Genomic DNA, 18,522 nt, shown 5'->3' on the forward strand with positions numbered 1-18,522 from the left:
AAAAAAAAATAAAAAAAAAAAAAAAGAAATTGAACTCATGACCTTGTGCTTGCCAGGCAGGCACTTGTGCTGCTGAGCTACATCCCAGCCCACTAGAGTCTCACTAGGTAGTCCAGGCTGGCCCCCAATTCTTGGTGATCTTCTTATCTCAGCCCTGATGGGCTAGGACTGTAGGTGAGCACCAAAACACTCGATTTAGGATGACAGTTCTTGAAAGGTGATCTAGTGATTATTAGTGATTCCCAAGACCTTTTCAGGGATTCTGTGATTATTTTCATAGTATTGCTAAGATTTTATTTTTTATTTTGGCCATACTTCAGACTGAACCCAGGGCCTTCACATTGATCTACTTACCCAGCCATTTTTATTTATTTTGAGAATGTCTCCCTGAATCGCCAAGTTGCCCAGGCTGGGCTTAAACTCACCATCCTTTGACTTCAGCCTCCTGAGTAGCTGGGACTGCACATGCATGCTGTACCTGGCTGTGCACAAACTTGTGTGGATATGTCTGGATTGTATGTTAAGAGTATGTTTAGTTCTATAAGAGACTTCTAGACCATCTTCCACAGTGACTACTATATTTCCACCAGGGGTTCTATATAATGCAGGCGGACCTTGAACTCACTGTATAACTCAGACTGGCCTCAAACTTGAGGAGATCCTCTTGCCTCAGCCTTCAAAGTGCTGAGGTGAGCTGCTGCTACCTGCAAGAAAAATAAGACATTTTTTTTTTTTTTTTTTTTGAACAGGGTCTCACTTTATAGTTCTCACTTTATAGTTCAGGCCCTGAACACTCCATGTGGTTCAGAATAGATTCAAACTCATGGCAATTATAGGCATGAGCACCATGCCTAGCTAGACACTTTTTAAAGAACTTGAAGGTTGCATATGAGTGTTTAGTAAATGTCTTTTAAGTGGTAAATGAATAAATGCTCTCAGTAAGGTAAAGAGCAGAGCTGACCAAAGGATGTCCCAGGGCTTAGGCTGGGTAAGGAGTGAGTGTAATCCATGTTGTTCCCAAATAGGATCAAGCAGAACCTTCTGAGCTGGAGATTGACCTGGAGGCTCTAATGGAACTATCCACAGAGGAGCAGAGGACTCAGTTGGAGGTAGGGTGGGAGATAGGTCATGGGGCCTGCTTTAGGCTCAGGGCAACCCAGGAACCCAGGCTTTTGCCTCCTTGGGTGGGGTGTGGGTGGCTGAGTAGGGGCTTGTGGGAAGGTACTGTGTCTTGGGCATCCACTCTGATCTCTTTTACTCAGGGCATTCTCCAAAACTGCTCCCGCCCAACTGAGGTAAGGGATGTTCAGCTGGTCTGGGGTAAGAGCAGGTGGGGTGGAGGGATGCTAACATAGATGACAAAAAGTATTGGAAAGGAAAGCTTGGTCCTGTTTCCTTCTCCCATTTCCTGGCTCTAGGGAGGTAGGGCTGGAACTAGATTAGGAAGGGCAGGGGGATGGGTGGGTGACGGGTGGGTGGTGGGTGGGACCCCTGGCCTTAATCTCACTCCCCTTTTTCCCTCAGCCTTTTATCTCTGAGCTGCTCAGTCAACTGAAAAAACTTCGGAGACTCAGCCGGCCTCAGAAATAAGCCTCAAGGTTATCATCCTCTGCAGCTTCTGCACTGCTGGGTCTGGCAGGACCTCTTAGATCCTGGCTGAGCAGAAAGCAGCTCTGTGGGACCTAAGGACCAAGGAAGATGAAGGACACTTGTACGCCTCGAGTGTATGTGTAGTCATGGCTGCGTGCTCTGGAGCCAGTCCTAGCTGCTGCCCTGTGCTTTCCTTGGCAGCCATGTGGATAAAATCTTAAGGAGACAAGGCTGAGTCGAGTGTGGACTATGTTTGTGATGAGGGGAGGGAGGGTAAGGGAAACCCTGAAGACCAACAACCTAAGTCACTGGACTATACCCACGCCTTCCCCAACCATCCATGCAAACAAGTCTTGAGAATTCAAAGGTGACAGTCACAGTTCTGTTTTGAAGAGATCACAAATTAGTAAGGCCCAGAGTAAGACACATCATTCTGGCATCGCCAGCTATAGGGGGTCAAATGGCCAAGACCAGTGAATCCCAGGGAGGAGGTAACTGGAAACACCTCGCTGGATTGGGGGCCCTCTGAGGCTGACTCTTTCTTCCCTCACAGTTGATGCAGGAGGCCTCAGTCTGAGGTCTGTTCAGTTGGCTCCAGTCATGAGCAGGAAAAGAACAGGTGAGGCCTTGTTGGGTCATAAGAAGTTATCAAGAGACAGATACTCCGTCGGAGTGGCAGGCAAATTGGGACAGGAACCTGGGAAAGTGGGGCCCCTGTAAGGTAGAAAGTGGCCATGTCTGCAAAATTGTTACTACATGCACTGTCTGGGTGCTAGAAACCCAACATGAGAGTCTGGCGGCATACTGGGCTGCCCAGAGCAGGAAGACAGTTCACTTGAATGAATATTCATGCTTAGTTCTTGAGGCCAGCAGGATGGGTGGGGCTGTTCCTGCTGGGAAAGTGTGCAGGATCACTGGTGCCTTTCCCACAAGGCCGAGGCTCAGGACCTAAAGGATTCTAGAGATAAGAGGTACTGGGGGGCCTGGAGGCAGTTCAGAGGGAAATGTGCTTAGATGAGTGAAGACTGGATTCAATCCCCAGAAGCATCACCAACAAAGACATGCCAGGCCCAAGGATTCGGCATACTTTATTAAACTCACTGCATACCAGGGAGAGCTCTGGGCCCCAAAGTCTGGCTACAGGGCCCACCTTCAGATTCAGTTTGGTTTTTCCCATCATGCCTCTTACTTTAGGTTTTCTGGAGAAGGGCCCCTACTTGTTCTTCTTTCTGGCCACTCCAGTCATCATCTTGAATGAAACTCCTTCCAGGGACATCAAAGCTCAGACATGGCACATCCATCATCAGTGTGGCCTAAGCTGCTGTCCCACTGGATGGCCTAGGGCTGGAGGTGCCAGCCCACAGGCTGCCCATGGGACTGGTTCTCAGGAGGATCAGCGTGTTCTCAGTGCTCTTGCCCAGCACGTGGGGGGTGATAGGCAGATGTCTGGTGCTCTTTAAGCTCAAAGGCATCATGGCCCTCCCTGTGGAGCAAAGGACTGAAGGTCAGGGACCTCAGGTGGCCCAAGTCCTCCCACAGAACATTCTACCTTCTCTCACCGGAAGCACCGGGCACAGTAGAGGTCTCCATCACAGCCAGCGCAGCGCAGGGTGGCATCCTCATTACAGATGCAGCACCAGGGGAGCTCTTCTTCCTCAGTCTCAGGCCTAGGAGCCATGGGCTGGACCTTCAGAGACTGGAAGGAATGCAGGAAGTGAGGTACCTGATGGGAACAGTCAGCCAGGTGGGAGGAGGGCTGTGGGCAGCCTGGGGCTTTTCTTACCTCAGGCTCTGCCTTCCAGGGTCGGGCCTGGTGTTGAGAAGCTAACTTCACAGGAAAGTTAAAGCCACTTGCCTCATCCAAGGCAGTTTCTTCAGTGAGCTGTGGATAGGGTGGAAAGATACCCTGCTCTAGGCCTAGATGTCTCTCTCTCAGTAGTTCTGCACTCTTCAGTTTCAGCTTCTCCACTCTACTTCTGTTACCTCTTGCCTGAGGCTGCTGATTCCCATCTCAAGAGACTAGGGAGAAGGACCTTATCACATGGACAGAAAGTTCCAACTAGATACAAGGTCACATAGCCCCAGAGTAGGGGCCAGGTGAACAGGGCCAGGCAGATGTATGGCACAGGACAGAGACAGGACCCAGATAGGTGGGCAGGAAAGCCAGGCCCACCTGTTGCATGACTCTCTGGATGGCTGTCTCCTCATCCTCATCCTCATTACTGTCTGGGAGGCAGCAGTCCTGGAGGATCACTTGAACAAAGGAGAGGTAGGAAGAGGGGAAGAAGTGAAGAAGTGAGGGTGAGAGATTTCACTTGAGTGGTGGTCCTCTTGCCTTCTATAGCTGGTTAGTTTCCCAGGCACTTTTCCCAGAGCTGAGAAGCCTCGTTAACTGCCCTGATCAGAACTTATCTCTCCCTGTCCCACCCTGCAAGGCTGGGCCATCACTGAAGCAGCTCTGAGGATTGGGAACAGGAAAAGAGGCCTCAGCACCTAAACAGATGGAAGATGCTCCTGCCGTCTGAGGGCTGCCGCTGATTCCTCATCCATTGCTTTGCCCTAGCACAGTGATGGTGAACCTTTGAGAGCTTTCAGTGGTACAAAGTGCCCACTGGGGCACACATGCCATCGGTTCGCCACCACTGCCCTAGTCCATTCCTCATGGCTGTGGGCTCAGAAACTCCTGGTCCCTGACTCAACATTAGCAGGGACAGCTTGGCCTAGGAGAGAGGAAGGCCTTGACCAATGGACGGCCATGAGTGAGCAGCTGACCCTAATTTTTACCTCTGTTGGGGTCCTGTCCCTGCAACACAGCCAGTCGCTTGGCAAGGGCCAGGGTCTGCTCCTGCCTGGTGTTCTCTTCCTGGAGCTCAAGTGCTGCTGCAGCCAGAAGCCTGTTTTTCTCTTCCAGGGAGCAGCTGGCCTGCCCCTGGGAATTAATGTGCTGGTTCCCTACACCACCCTGGTTGAGGTCATTCTGGAGAGAGGCGGCAGCTGGAAAAAGTAATGGAGTTAGGGAGGCAGAAGCATTCTAAGGTCGCTCCCCATGAGACACAGACCACTTTTCATACATTACCAGTGTTCTGCTAGTACTAGCATCTATGGCTTACATTACAAATAAAAAATTAGTATTTCCTCCATTTTTCCAAATGATATCTTTTTCATCCATCCCCACCTGATACAGGGTAGGTGTCCCATAGTTTGAGACTCACCTCCCTAAAAGATCAGGATAGGTGGAAGCCAAAGTGCAGCCAGTCTCCCTGCCTTTCAGAGTTGGAATTAGCATTTCTCAGGAGCAGCACAGAGGGCCTGAGTGAAGCTGAGGTCATACACATCACTGGGCAGGAAGAATTTAGAGTGGGTGTGGCTCTGCCATGGTCACATTCAGCCTAAATGCCAGAGTAAGAGATGTGAAATGAGACAGCTGTGGATTCAACTTCCCAGCTTCCATCTCTGCTGTTTGAGTTGTGCCACCTTGGTCAAGTTCCTTAAGCTTGGGCCAGAGATATAGTTCATCAGCATAAGTGCCTGCCTGGCAAGCACAAGGTCCTGAGTTTGATTGCTGGTACCAAAAAAAAAAAAAAAAAAAAAGTTTCTTAAGCTCAGCAGGCTTCAGTTTCTTCATTTGTAAAGCAGGATGAAAATATATGACTCAAGATTGATTCTTAATGAGATAGTGTCAGGCAGGGTTTCTCGATTTTAGTTCTACTGACACACTGGAGTGGCATAATTCTTTGCTGGAGGGAGCTGACCTAGGATGTTAACAGCACACCTGCCAGATGACAACTCTATCCTGAGCTGTGACAAGCACAAAGCCTTCAGACATTTACAGAAGTGCCCAGGGGGAATACTTATCCCTGATAACAAGTGCTCTAAAGTCTTCAAGTAGCACTGTCCAATAGAATTTTCTATGATGCAAACATTCCCCATAACATCCTTTATGTGTGTTGTCTAGGATGGCAACCATGAGTTCATATGGGTCTGAACATGTGGCTAGCAGCATTAAGCAACTAAATTTTTGTTGCTGGTATCAGGGATCACTCGGGACCTTGCTCTTGCCAGGAAGGCATTTATTCCACTAAGCTATATCCTTAGCTCTAAACTTTATTTTATTTTTCATTGCGGCAATGGGGATTGAGTTTGGGACCGTGTGCCTAAACTTTAAATTGAATTTTCTCTCTCTTTCTTTTTGGAGACAGGGCCTCTCTCTAACTCGGGCTAATCTTGAACTCACTATATAGCCCAAGCTGGCCTCCAACTTGAGGCAATTCTCCTGCCTTAGCCTCTGCAGTGCAGGAATTACAGGTGTGTGCCACCACACCTAGCTGAATTTAATTTTCAACAGCCTCTTTTTTTTTTTTTAGCAGTGCAAACTTTATCTGAGAAAGTAAAAGAGTGGGAAAGAAACTGACAACAAACTTGAGCTGCGTAAAGAGAAAAAGAGGATAAAGCAAAGATAAATAGGTTTGTTCTAATATTGTTTGGAAAATTAAGTGTTGATACCTTTTACTCTAAGTAATTTAAAGATAACACTATGCAACGTATTAACCATTATTACCCTCCTATCATATGGTTTTGGAATTTTGTTTTTTGTTTCTTTTTCTTTAAAATAAGAAAGTAAATAAATTAAAAAAAAAAAGTATATGCTGGCTGGCCGTGATGGCACACACCCGTAATTCGCAGGAGGATCACTGTGAATTTACAGCCAGCTTAGGCTACAAAGTGAGTTCAAGACCAGCTTAAAATGCATAGTAAGACACTGTCACAAAAAGACAAAAAATAAAAAAAAGTATACACTGCACTGGGTATGATGGCATATGCCTGCAATTCTGTACTAGGGAGGCTGAGGCAGGAGGATACTGCGAGTCTGAGGTCAACTTAGGCTGCATAATGAGACCCTGCCTCTAAATAAAGAAAGAAAAATGTACATAAAAGTACAAGCTGGGGGGACTGTGGCACCTGTGCCGCGGCGATACCTGCTTTCTCCTACAATCTACCCCGATCTCGGGAATGGAGAAGGTTTTGGAGGAGCCTGGTCATTTTCCCCGTTCCCTGAGGGGTGTCCAGCGGTGCTGCCTGGGGAGGACACACCCCCTTACTCCCCTCTGACCAGCCCGGACAGTGGCAATGCACCCACAATCTCCTGCCGAGTCTGCCAGTCTCTCACCAACGTGGAAGGCAAGATACATCAGCATGTAGTCAAATGTGGTGTCTGCAATGAAGCCACTCCAATCAAGAATGCACCCCCAGGGAAAAAATATGTTCGACGTCCCTGTAACTGTCTCCTTATCTGCAAAGTGACATCCTAGCGGATTGCCTGCCCTAGGCCCTATTGCAAAGAATCATCAACCTGGGCCCTGTCCATCCAGGACCTCTGAGTCCAGAACCACAGCCGATGGGTGTTAGGGTCATCTGTGGACATTGCAAGAATACTTTTCTGTGGACTGAGTTCACTGACCGAACCTTGGCACGGTGCCCACACAGCAGGAAAGTGTCATCTATTGGGCGCAGATATCCAAGAAAGAGATGTATCTGCTGCTTCTTGCTTGGCTTGCTTTTGGCAGTCACAGCCACTGGGCTCGCTTTGGGGACATGGAAACATGCACAACGATATGGAGGTGATATGCAGCCTGGGCATTTGTCATCCTGTTGGCTGTGCTGTGTTTGGGCCGGGTTCTTGACTGGGCCTATATGAAGGTCAGCCACCCTGTCCAGAACTTCTCCTGAGTCCCCTGATGAGCCACAGACTGTGCCTGGCCCCTCCCTGGTGGGGACAGTGACACTACAAAGGGAGTTGGAGTAAAAGGCTCCCTGGGCTTCTATGTGGAAGCCAGGCAGCTGCCTTCCTTTTCCCAGGGGAGAGTTAGGAAGTAACCAGGCCCCCACTTAGGTTTGGAGGGGTAGAGAAAAACCACTGCTGGCCTTCTGCTTTCCTCCAAGGGTTGCTGTGTTTAGGGTGAATTGGGCAAGGTGTTGCCCCTAAACCTGGGTCCTACTGATGGTTCTAGCCTTGTCCTTCCTATATGCTCCCTGAGACCCATTCCTGTCCCTTATACATTCCAGGGCAGGGTGGGGGTGGGTTGCCCTGGGGCTTCCCCTCCCTCTCATGCACCACTTAGGACCTTGCTGCTGCTATTGCACTTCACCAGGGGCTGGCTCTGACCTCAGTACCCTCTCCTCTCTCCACATTCCGTGTCCTGTTGGGGTGGAGCCAGTCGCTGCTCTGTACAGCACCACGGGAACTGATGTGTATATAATTATTTAATGCGGGGTATATTTCCCCAGTCTATGTTTCCTTCAATTCTTCCTTCCAACCTTCCGTACCCCACCCCACCCCCAGTTGCAGTACTTAACTGAGCTGGGTAGGGCTGCTGTCTCCAGAGGTTAGGGATTTATCCAGTGCTTGTAAATAAACAAGGTCGTGACTAACAACAACAACAAAAAAAAAAGTAAAAGCTACATCTGAGAAACACAGGGCAGGCTATTGTGGAAAGTTATGATAGCTTTTTTTTTTTTTTTTTTTTTTTGAGACAGGCTCTCACTCTGCAGTTCAAGCTGGCCTTGAACTTACTCTGTAGCCCAGGCTGCTCTCAAACTCACAGCAACTCTCTTGCCTCAGCCTCTCAGTGCTGAGATTACAGACATGTGCCACTATGGCCAGCATTATGATAGCCTCTTTCTTTTTATCATCATCACCATCATTGCAGAGAACGCTAAGAACTTACTATAAGTGCTTACTGGATTAACTCAATTCCTCCTCCACTTACCCATGAGGTTTTAACATATACATCATCCACTTTACACATGGGGAAAGTGAGAGGTAAGTAACTTTCATGGTCACATAGCTAGTAAGTGTACAACTGGGATACATGGTCTGATTCTAAAATCCATACGTTTAACCACTAGGCCCATACTGGCTTCCTTTGGAGTATTCAATAAATGGTTGCCCTTATTGCTCGCTCTCTGATTTATATTCACCTTTTCAAAGGGTAGACAGCAGAGTCTCTTCCATCTGGAAAAAGAGGAAGAGCAAGCCCATGGAGGAGCCCACTAAAGGGGTTACCTGAGTTTCCTCGTCCCCAGCGTTCATCAATAGCCACCTCAGCTGCCAGCTGTGTTAGCAGATCCTGAGTCTGCTGAGCCTGGGTCCTGCTGTCTGGTGTCTGATGTGCCTGGCCAGAGGAGGAAACCTCAGTGGGGAATGAGGAAAGAGGGAAAGCTGTACTATAAGGCTAGAAGCAGTCTGGGTCAGAAATGGATGCTCAGCAGCTCTCAAAGTTCAGGGGAGGGAGATAAATTCAAGGCCCACAATCAAGTGAGTCTGGTAGACCCCAATAGGACTGAATCACATCCACTCTTTTCTGACCCAGTCAATCCTGCTACTTGTCACTTGTTCCTTGGCCTGGCAACAGTCCTGAGGCTCAGGAGGTAGTTGGGAGGGCTTACCTACTCCTGAAAAGTACATGACCAAGCATGTATCTGGGGCTCTTCAAGGTTCTTGCCCTAGGAATCGCTTCCCTCCCAAACCATACCACTCACCGGACGAGAGGTCTGAGAAGGCAGAACCCTGCCCTGCAGTGCTGCAAGCCGAGTCTCCATCTCCTGGGTGGAAGGGATGGGACCCCGGAGTTCATCCTTCAGTGAAGCCAGCCGTGCCTCTATCTCTGCCTGTGAGGGTACTGACTCTGCAGTTGGCATGGGGATATCAGTGTAAGGCTCACAGCAACCCCGATCCCATAAGCCCCAGACTCTATCTTTCTGGCCATCTTGCTTGCCCCCACTCACTGGGTTTGTTTTCCTGGCGGAGCCGTGCTAGGCGCTCAGCGATGACTTGGTCTTGCTGGCTTAGCCCCTGGCTCTGAGGACTGGGCTTCTGCTTGGCTTCCAAAGCTGCTACACGCCTGGCAGGATATAAGACACAGGCTCTTGAGGGCAAAAGGGAGACTGAAGGCATCTACTCAGTTTCCCACCAAATCATTTCTGGGCATTGTGGGAGGCCACCAGTGGGCAATCTTGCATGGAACCCGCACTCTGTTTCTCTGCAACCCAACCCAGCTGACCAACCCCAGGTCTGGGTGAAAGGTCAAGACCTACCAAATGCCTTTTCTATGGACAGGGCTGATGAGTTGTTTTCTGCGCCCAAATGGGCAGTCAACAACCTGAGAGGTGGGTATTCTCCTGCCTCTGCACTCATTTGATCTAGAGACTAGAAGAGTCTAGTTCTATTCATGGAACTAGAAGAGTTCTTCTAGATACTAGAAGAGTTCTACTTGTTCTTTTCCATGCCCATTTTTCTTTTTTATCCTCAGTACTTACTTCTTATAGTTCTGAGGTGGTGACCACTTGGAGGCATTGGCAGAAGATCCTCTACAGAGAAGTAATCTGGTGTTAGAAATCCTGCCATCCCACCACTCAGCACCTCCCCGCCAAAACAAAACAAAAACACTACCTGGGGGCTGTGAGACGGCTCAGTGGTCTAAAGCACCTACTTGGAACAAGCTTGGCAAAGCACAGGGACCGCGGTTCGATCCCCTAGCACCACATGCCAGCCAGCCCCGCCCCCTGGTGGGCTGAGCTGGCCACACACACACACACACACACACACACAGAATAAATAAATAAATAAATAAATAAATGGTAAAAAAAAAAAAAACACAAACACAACACTACCTGGGCTGACCTCTGATGACTGGCCAGAGACCTACTGCCATGCTTAACTGACCTCTCATGCACATGCATGTTGGCCTCTCACCTGGTCAAGATCTCGTGGCACTGCTTGCAGACTTTCTGTTGAGTGTTGCCAGTTCGGGGCACCACTGCACTGAAGCCAAGGCAGCCAGAACAGAAGGCCCTGCCACAATTCTTACAGCCATACTACAAAAAAACACGAAGCAGGAGGATCTACTTCTCACCCTCCCCAGTAGGCTCCTCCCTGGGACTCTCCAAGCACACAGAGAGAAGACATGAAGTTGTGATTATTTCTCGGGAGGAGGAAAAGTGGGGCCCCAAGATCCAGGAAGAGACTGGGTAGTGGGCAATGCAATTCCTGGGATTACAGTCTCATACAAATCACATAAAGCTTTCTGCAGAATTGCCATGCTTCCTATCATCTTCAATTCCCTGCCACAGGCAAAGCCCTGTGCTTTAGACTATGGGTTCTTCAACAAGAGAGAAGCTTGTAAGTACAGAGCCCACGCTTTTCTACTCTGTTAAAACTTGGCTCAGAATAAGCTGAGAACAATAGCTACTATTAAGCACTTACTGTGTGCCAGGCACTAAATTTAGTACTTAACATTCATCATCTGACTTAGCCTTCAATCTATATACATTATCTTATTTAATGCTGATGACCACTATTACTTTCCCTATTGTATTTATTTCTTTTTATTAATTTTTTGGGAGGTAGGGTATTGCTATGTAGTTCAGGGTAGTCTAGACTCACTATGTAGCTCAGGCTGGCCTCAAACTGAGAAAATCCTGCCTCAGCCTCTCGAGGGCTTGGATTACAGGTGTGCACCACCACACCGGGCTATTTTTCCTATGGGGGGGGGCGCTAAGAAGTACATGACTTGTTCAAACTAAAGTCACCCTATAAGACAGCAGAGGTCAAATTTGAACTTACTCTAAAATACAGTCATCTAAGTGCCACCTGGTCCTGTCTGCCTACGTGGAATTCATTCACCCCATCTGGTTTCATCATCTTCTAGTCAGATGCTCTGGCCACAGCTGAAGTACAGAAAACCTGCTGTTTGCCAAGGGAATCTGGCAGACTGGTGCCCCGGGGGGAGGAGGAAGGGTGGTTATTGAAGAGAGACCTGGGCAAAGGCTGGTTACGGAGATGGGAGGGGAGCAAAGGGAACACTTTGATAGACACAGTCACGGGGTACCAAAGACCACGCTGGATACAAAGGAGAAACAGGCAGATGCCACACTTGGGAAGCAGAAAAAGCATAGCTTTCTGAAAATGACAGCAACATATTTTATAGTATATTGGGTACTTTCACTCCCAGCACCTTTCTGGACCCTCACATCGGACCAAGAGAGGCTCAATGACTTCATCAAAGGGTTAAAAAGACAATAAAAGCGGGTCTCTGCAACATAAGTCCCACGCTTTTCATGTCACTCCTCGTCCTCCCTGGCCCTCCAGCCCTAGGGAAGACTCGCCTCCTTCTTGAAGAGGGTGAACTTGACAGCGCAGCCGTAGCACCTACTCTCCATCCTGTCTTCCAGAGTAGCACGCCTTGCAAGGCTGAAGTACGGCAGGCCAGACCCCAGCCCCTGACCACCTGGCCACCACGTCCCACACGCCCACTCCAGCGATCAGCAGGCGGCCTGGGGCTGGGGAAATCCTAGAGACCGGAAGCAGCGGGAGCGGGGGCTGCTGGGAGTCGTAGTTCACTTGCAGTTGCATGCTCTCTCAAGTCAGAACCGGAACTCGATGATCTCGGTGATTCCCAGAGGGCTAAGCGACACGCGGCCGACCAGAGCCAGAAGCCCCACCTCTGCCTGGGCTCATGGGAGTTGTAGTACGAATCCAGTCAGGGCTGGAGTCATGGCGGTGACCAAGGAGCTGTTACAGATGGACCTGTACGCGCTGCTAGGCATTGAGGAGCAGGCGGCTGACAAAGAGGTAAGAACGGTGGAGCGAAAGGCATATCCTGAACGGCTTGCTGTCCTTTCCTGTCCAGGCGCCTTGACTGCTGCTGGCGCTAATTCTCCAGGTTTGGTTGGGTCCTGGGCGGGGAGCGTGGGGTTGCTCGATGGCCTTAGAAGGCGGGCGCTGAGACCTTTCCTGGACGGTATGAGGGACTCACGGGGAAAGGGGCACCCAGGGCTCTTCGCACCAGGTGCCTGTACTCTCTGTGGCCGCTGCTTTGGAGAGGCGATGGTGAGCCTGAGAGGGAAACCTGACCTCTTCTCTGCGCCTGCGCAGCCTCAGCCCTCTTGCCTACTTCTGCATCCACTGTGACTAGAGGCCTGTCTGTCGGTCTGTCTTGTCTGTCTCTTTCTTTCGTTCCTCTTTTCCTTTCCCTCCTCCTTCCTTCCTTCTTTTCCTTCCTTCCTTTCTGTTATGGGTCACTCAGCATAGGAACGAGATCAGCCAGATAGGAATTTGAATATAGAGCCTTTATTACTGAGCTCAGGGTCGTCAGTCCACTCTCTCGCAGGAAATGACTGAGCGACAAGCGAATGTAGGTAGCAGGTGAGTATTTATAACAGAAATCACGTCCAGTTTGGTAAGCAAATTTGTTATCCAGCACAGAACAACAGAAAACTACATTTATTTGAAACAGCTGCAAACTGTAACTGAGGGGTCTTTTACAGTTTAGTGATAAAGGCATATTTTTATAAGATACATCTTAAGTTATGTTTACAGAGACGGTTAGGGAGGGAGTTTGCTTTAGCTTGTTGCCTTGACAAGACATTTATTGTTAAACAGCCTTGAGCAGGAAGAACTCATTTTTTAGAGTAAATAACAGGAAGCATTAGGTTTTTTTCTAATAATTTCGCTCAGTTAAAGGACAAAATTCAGTTAACCCATTATACTTTTTTCTTTCTTTCTTTCTTTCTTTCTTTCTTTCTTTCTTTCTTTCTTTCTTCCTAGGGTCTACAGGGTCTCACTATACAGATCAGACTCATAGTGATCCTCCTGTTTTTTGCCTCCCAAGCGCTAGGATTACAGGTGCACACCACCAGGCCCAGTCTCTCAGTGCGGGGCAGGGTTGGCACAGCACACCTGGGAAGCTCTTATTCCATTGTTCCATCTCCCTGCACACCCCCCCCCACCATTTTCAAGTGGCTTATGTTCAGGTGTTGTCCTTCTCAGAAAGTGCTAGTCAACCAAAAATAGTATTAGAATTGTAAGGCAAATGTGGATCAAGGGCCTTGGGGTTGACACTGATCAAGCTGTTCATGAGGTTTCTGTTTCTCACTGGTTCATGGCCATAGTTGTAACAATATAGGCAGCAGAAGCTGATAATTTATTGGATGAAAATGAATGCCCATACTGATGGGCATACCCCTGTACTTCTCAACTGTGCTGCTGAAGCGCTGAGTGAACTTTCAGGAGGAGGCAGTAGGAGCCAGGTGTGGTGGTGCACACCTGTAATTTCAGCACTTTGGGAGGCAGACAGGAGGACTGCAAATTTGAGCCCAGTTTGGGAAATTCAGGGACCTACTGAGACCCTGTCTCAAAATGAAAAATTGGCTAGAGAACCTAGCTCAGTGTTAAGCCCTGCATTTAAACCCCAGTACTGGAAAAAAAAAAAAAAAGAAGAAGGAGAAGGAGAAGGAGAAGGAGAAGAAGGAGAAGAAGGAGAAGAAGGAGAAGAACAACAACCAAAAGCATCTACTATGCCTGTCTCAGATCTTTAATATTTCAATAATGCCAAACTTCTATATAATATTTACTAGGTGCTGGGCACTAAGAGTATGTAGTCTATTTTGTCTGAAATATAACAGAAAAAATAAAAAGATAAGTCTTAAAAAGTAGGTGGCTTCTTGAGAAAGATGTCATCTGTTACTGATTATTCTTTCTCAGCAGCCACTTCTTTTCAGCACTTCCGTTTTCACTTTGGGTGGATGCATTGGCTGACTTTATGGTGAGGGATACTTTTGCGTAGAAAGTAAGGGAAATCTAGGGCCTGGTAGGTGCTAGTGTCCCTTTCCTTGGTTTATTAACTGTCATGTTCTTTAGGGGAACCTAGAGACCTAAGAAATATTTAAAGTGTATATGAGGAAGACCACCTAAACTTTGGTTGTCTGGCCATGTAACATAGTAGTTCTTTTTTTCATTTCTTCCCTCAGGTTCCACATATAAGTGAGATCCTGCTATACTTTCCTCTATGTCTAGCTTATTCACTTAACAGGATATCCTTAGGGCTTATCCAAGTTGTCTCAGGTATCATGATCTCCTTTCTTTTTTTTTTTTTTTTAAAGTCATTTTTATTTTTTTTTTTATTTTTTATTTATGCATGTGTGTGTGTGTGTGTGTGTGTGTGTGGCCAGCTCAGCTCAGCCCACCAGGGGGCGGGGGCTGGCTGGCATGTGGTGCTGGAGGATTGAACCGTGGTCCCTGTGCTTTGCTAAGCTTGTTTTAAATAGGTGCTTTAGACCACTGAGCCATCTCACCAGCCCCCATGATCTCCTTTCTAAGGCTGAATAATCTAGTGTGTGTGTGTGTGTGTGTGTGTGTGTGTGTGGTGTGTGTGTGTGTGGTTAGTTAGCTTAGCTATTGTGAATAGTGCTGCAATGAACATGGGAAGGCAGATATCTTTAGAAAATGGTAGTTTTCAACCTAGAGACTCTTTTTTTAAGGCTTTCATTTCCTGTTTGTTATCAGTGCTATAGGAAAACAGGACAGGAGTCTGTATATTTTTCTAAAAGCTCATAAACTCTGTCATTTAGATATCCAATTTTCAGAATACGTTTAACATTAGCTATCCCATCTGCTATTCTTAAATCTTGAGAGTGTCCCAGCAGAATTATATTGCTGTTATCTTCTAACAGACTGAAATAGTCTGTAGTGTTCATGTATTTTTTGAATACATGAATTAGTTTTCCCTTAAATCCTTTGAGCACACCATTTTAAATAAAATCCATGAATTTGGGCACTACTTTACATTTGGCTGATAAACTCCAGCTTGCCAAATAACTTCCTCTAGAACATCATTGGTGCCAGCTGAAGTTTATCAAAGGAACTTTTCCCTTGAACATGACATCAGATTCTGCTACAGTTTTCTTACATTTAGGTTTTGGTGTACCTTGGTCAACAAGCAAACTGGTCTCGAGGAACTGAGGGAACTCCTAAAATTGTGTATAATAATTTTTTTCATATTTATTTTGGTGGGGAGGAAATAACTTGTATCCAGAAAAAAACTAAACCCCAACCACCAAGGTGTGGTGGCCCATGCCTGTAATCTGAGCACTCTGGGAGGCCAAGACCGGAGGATTGTAAATTGAAGTCCATCCTGGGTAATTTAGCAACTTAGCAAGACCATGTCTAAAAATTTAAAAAATGGGCCAGAGATCCACTCAATGCAAAGGCTTTGAGTTCAATCCCTAGTAACCCCACTTCCACAAAACCCCTGAGTTTATCAGCACTGGGGAGGCTGAAAACAGGAGGATCACAAAGAGGATCTACCTCTTTGTATTGCTGATATGAAACAAAGTTAGAGAGGGTGTTCAATGACAGAATTTTATTTTTATTTTTTTTTATTTTAATTTTATTGAGAAACAAATATGAATGAGACAGTTTCAAAGCCGATTAATAGGAGTGTTTCGATAATCAATACATTGTACATTGTTATATTCTTAGTGGTTATCCATAGTAGAAGAAGCAGACAGGATATCCTGTCCAAACACTATTAGTACACCTTTTTCTGCTCATTGAATTAAGTGAAAGTAGCTGTATATCTATCCTATTTTGTATATATAAATACAAAATCTTTCCTTTGTATCCCCTTTTTTTGTTTAGTCCTGTCAGAGGTGGGTATTCTATTGGCATCTAAATATTATTGATGTTTGATTTTAGCAAAACAATCCAACACTGTCTAGCAGTGTATAATATTAGTGGGTTATCCTCAGAAGTTATTGACTTGAGCCTTTTACAGCAATATGGCTTTACTTTATATATCTTGTTTTTATACTTTTCTGCTGGATGGTTAAGACCAAGATAAAGCAAGACCTATATAGCAAGAAATGTAACTTTTGTATCTGATAAGGTCAGTTAGGTACCTTCAGGATTTATCCTGTAGCCTTGTACCGCACTTTGTAGATCCTTTGTCAGTGTCAGCCATGAGGATGAATCACGGCCACTGCTTGACCAATTTGCTCTCTGTGAAAGCCTGAGAGAATGTTTTTTCTCTCCATGTGACTTTCCTCAGGCACACTATACATCATTGATCACATTCCTCTGTGACTCCATAATCTCCTTGATCAAAAAATTTGGAGTACAACTGAGTTACATGATGTTAGAGTACAGGTTCTCCTATGTCCCGAGTCTTCTCTGACCTTGAAAGGCTAGGGCCAAAATGTTGGCTGACCTTGCAGCCCTTCCTTTTCTCCAATTTTGATCTGCTAACATAGGTTGTTAACCCTCCAGGAGAGAAGCTTATTATAACCTGCAATATATGCAGTTCGGTTTACCCTGTCTGTCTAAATATCAAACATCTTTGGCATATCATGGAACAGGTATTTTCCATCAAATATTGATATATTGATCTTTAAATCCTTACAGAATATGAAGGAAAAATAATTTTTTAAAAAAAACTAGAAATAAGCATTTACATATTTTTACAAAGAAATTTAGAAATCTAACCATATACAGAATTGTAACAGGACAGACCTGTGACATTTTTTTTTCTTATTGTGTCTTTTTTTTTCCATTTATTAATTAAAGAAAAAAAAAACGTTTTACTTGAGAGACAGTATAGCAATAATTGGTATGTCATGACAAGAAGTACATATTTAGAAGACCAGGATGGCAGGCACTCCAAGCGTGACCCCTCTGTTACACATCGCCATCCTCAGTGCAGCTGCCTGGCTCACAGGCACCAGCATATACAGTTAGTCAGGGTGAGAATCCCACCAGCCAGCCACTAGTCTCAAAATCAATGACAGAATTGAGTAGAACTAAAACCTGATGCCCATCCAGGACCCTATTCTTTCCACCATGTCATTCTGGCCCTGCCCTGCACAATTAAGTGACAGGGATGACCATTAACACCAAATTTAACTTTCATTCACACCACTTTCTGCGGCCTAAGGTCATAATATACTCATCTGCCTATTTGATCTCTCTGCTTGGATGTAGCACAGGGCTCTAAGTCTTGCTATATCCAAAACTGAACTCTTAAACTTCTCACTCCAAACCTGCTCCTTTGTCAGACTTCTGAGACTATTTTAGTAAGTAGTGCCATCATACCAGTCACTCAAGCTAGTATTTTACCCCTATTGTTCTGGGAATCTGATTCAGGGCCTTGCATGTGCTAAGCAAGCACTCTGCCACCAAGCTCCACCCCCTTAAACTGGGGAGCAGAGTCATTTTGGTACTTTCCAAGTCCTCATGGGCCAACCTCCCAAACAGTTCTTTTGTTTTGTTTTTTGACAGAGTCTGTGCAGTTCAGCCTGGTCTTGAGCTCACTATGGAGCCCAGGCTGGCCTTGAACTCATGGTGATCTTCCTGCCTCAGCCTCCCAAGTGCTGGGACTACAGGTGTGTGCCACCACACCCAGCTTCCTCTCAAATAAGTCTGAAACCTATTGTCTTCTTTTCCTTTATCCCCAATCCAATCCATTTGTCTGTGTGCTTCCAACCTATTCTAATCTATTATGCTTCTCTAATCTCACGTAACAGAGAATGAAATGATACTGGTGTTCCCTTAAGGCCCTATTACATTTTTAATGAAATGCTCAATAGAATTTCTTGTTTTTATATGGTTTTCCATCTGCCAGAAATGCTTTTCCTCCCTTACTGGATTGCTTTTATCCTTTACAACTTAGTTTAAATGGCTTCTTCAGAGAGGCCTTATCTTTCTGTGCCCTTCTTCCTCTTCTCTCCCTCCCTATTTTTTGTTCATCTTTTTTTGGTGGTCCCAGGGGCTTGTGCATGGTAGGCAAGTGCTCTACCATTGAGTTGCACCCTCAGCCCTTTTTATTTTGAAACAAAGTCTCTTGGTTGCCTAGGCTGACCTTGAACTTGTTTTTACCTTTGCCATACAACTGGAATTGTAGGCATGTGTCACCATCCTTACGTTAGTACTTGCTCAACTTATTACTCTCTTCTGTAGTAGCTGGCTCTCCTCCATTCTAGCACTGATTTTTACCATTACATATTCAAGCTGTTTTTATTTGCTTTGTGCCTTACTCCTCTTTGTACTCCTACCTCTTAGGAGCCGGTCTGAGCCATTCACTTCTTTTTTTTTTTTTTTTT

At 46.3% G+C, this 18,522-nt stretch overlaps 3 protein-coding genes and 1 pseudogene across 6 annotated transcripts in view; 3 read left to right on the forward strand and 1 right to left on the reverse strand.

Moving 5' to 3' along the window:
- Ppp1r14d (protein phosphatase 1 regulatory inhibitor subunit 14D) overlaps positions 1–2,469 on the forward strand; it is an 11,730-nt gene extending 9,261 nt beyond the window's left edge. The window contains exons 2-4 of one of the 2 annotated variants that reach the window (XM_004623401.2): positions 1,026–1,109; positions 1,263–1,295; positions 1,525–2,469. In XM_004623401.2, the coding sequence (XP_004623458.1) occupies positions 1,026–1,109; positions 1,263–1,295; positions 1,525–1,590 (183 nt within the window). In that variant the 3' untranslated portion in view covers positions 1,591–2,469. Of the gene's footprint in view, positions 1–1,025; positions 1,296–1,524 lie in introns of both variants that reach the window. The other variant, XM_023712947.1, reaches the window with a different exon arrangement.
- A 130-nt stretch (positions 2,470–2,599) lies between these two features.
- On the reverse strand, positions 2,600–11,961 carry Zfyve19 (zinc finger FYVE-type containing 19). 2 transcript variants are annotated; one of them, XM_023711531.1, is made up of 11 exons: positions 11,755–11,961; positions 10,343–10,464; positions 9,907–9,957; positions 9,376–9,491; positions 9,130–9,275; positions 8,654–8,762; positions 4,375–4,584; positions 3,764–3,843; positions 3,374–3,472; positions 3,150–3,286; positions 2,600–3,073 (listed from the first exon to the last, which is right to left on the reverse strand). In XM_023711531.1, the coding sequence occupies exons 1-11, from the start codon at positions 11,806–11,808 to the stop codon at positions 2,995–2,997; spliced, it is 1,203 nt and encodes a 400-aa protein (XP_023567299.1). In that variant the 5' UTR covers positions 11,809–11,961; the 3' UTR covers positions 2,600–2,994. The 2 variants fall into 2 exon arrangements, with proteins under 2 accessions (XP_023567299.1, XP_023567305.1); XM_023711537.1 differs by lacking the exon at positions 4,375–4,584 and having other exon boundaries at positions 2,601–3,073.
- On the forward strand, positions 6,410–7,317 carry LOC105741569 (annotated as a pseudogene).
- A 102-nt stretch (positions 11,962–12,063) lies between the features above and the next one.
- Positions 12,064–18,522, forward strand: part of Dnajc17 (DnaJ heat shock protein family (Hsp40) member C17) — a 63,259-nt gene continuing 56,800 nt past the window's right edge. For both annotated transcript variants that reach the window (XM_004623404.2, XM_023711546.1), the window contains exon 1: positions 12,064–12,220. In XM_004623404.2, coding sequence (XP_004623461.1) covers positions 12,143–12,220 — 78 coding nt within the window. In that variant the 5' untranslated portion in view covers positions 12,064–12,142. The remainder of the gene's footprint in view (positions 12,221–18,522) is intronic.

Source organism: Octodon degus, unplaced genomic scaffold (assembly GCF_000260255.1).
Source record: "Octodon degus isolate 3935 unplaced genomic scaffold, OctDeg1.0 scaffold00002, whole genome shotgun sequence".
Lineage (NCBI taxonomy): Eukaryota > Metazoa > Chordata > Mammalia > Rodentia > Octodontidae > Octodon > Octodon degus.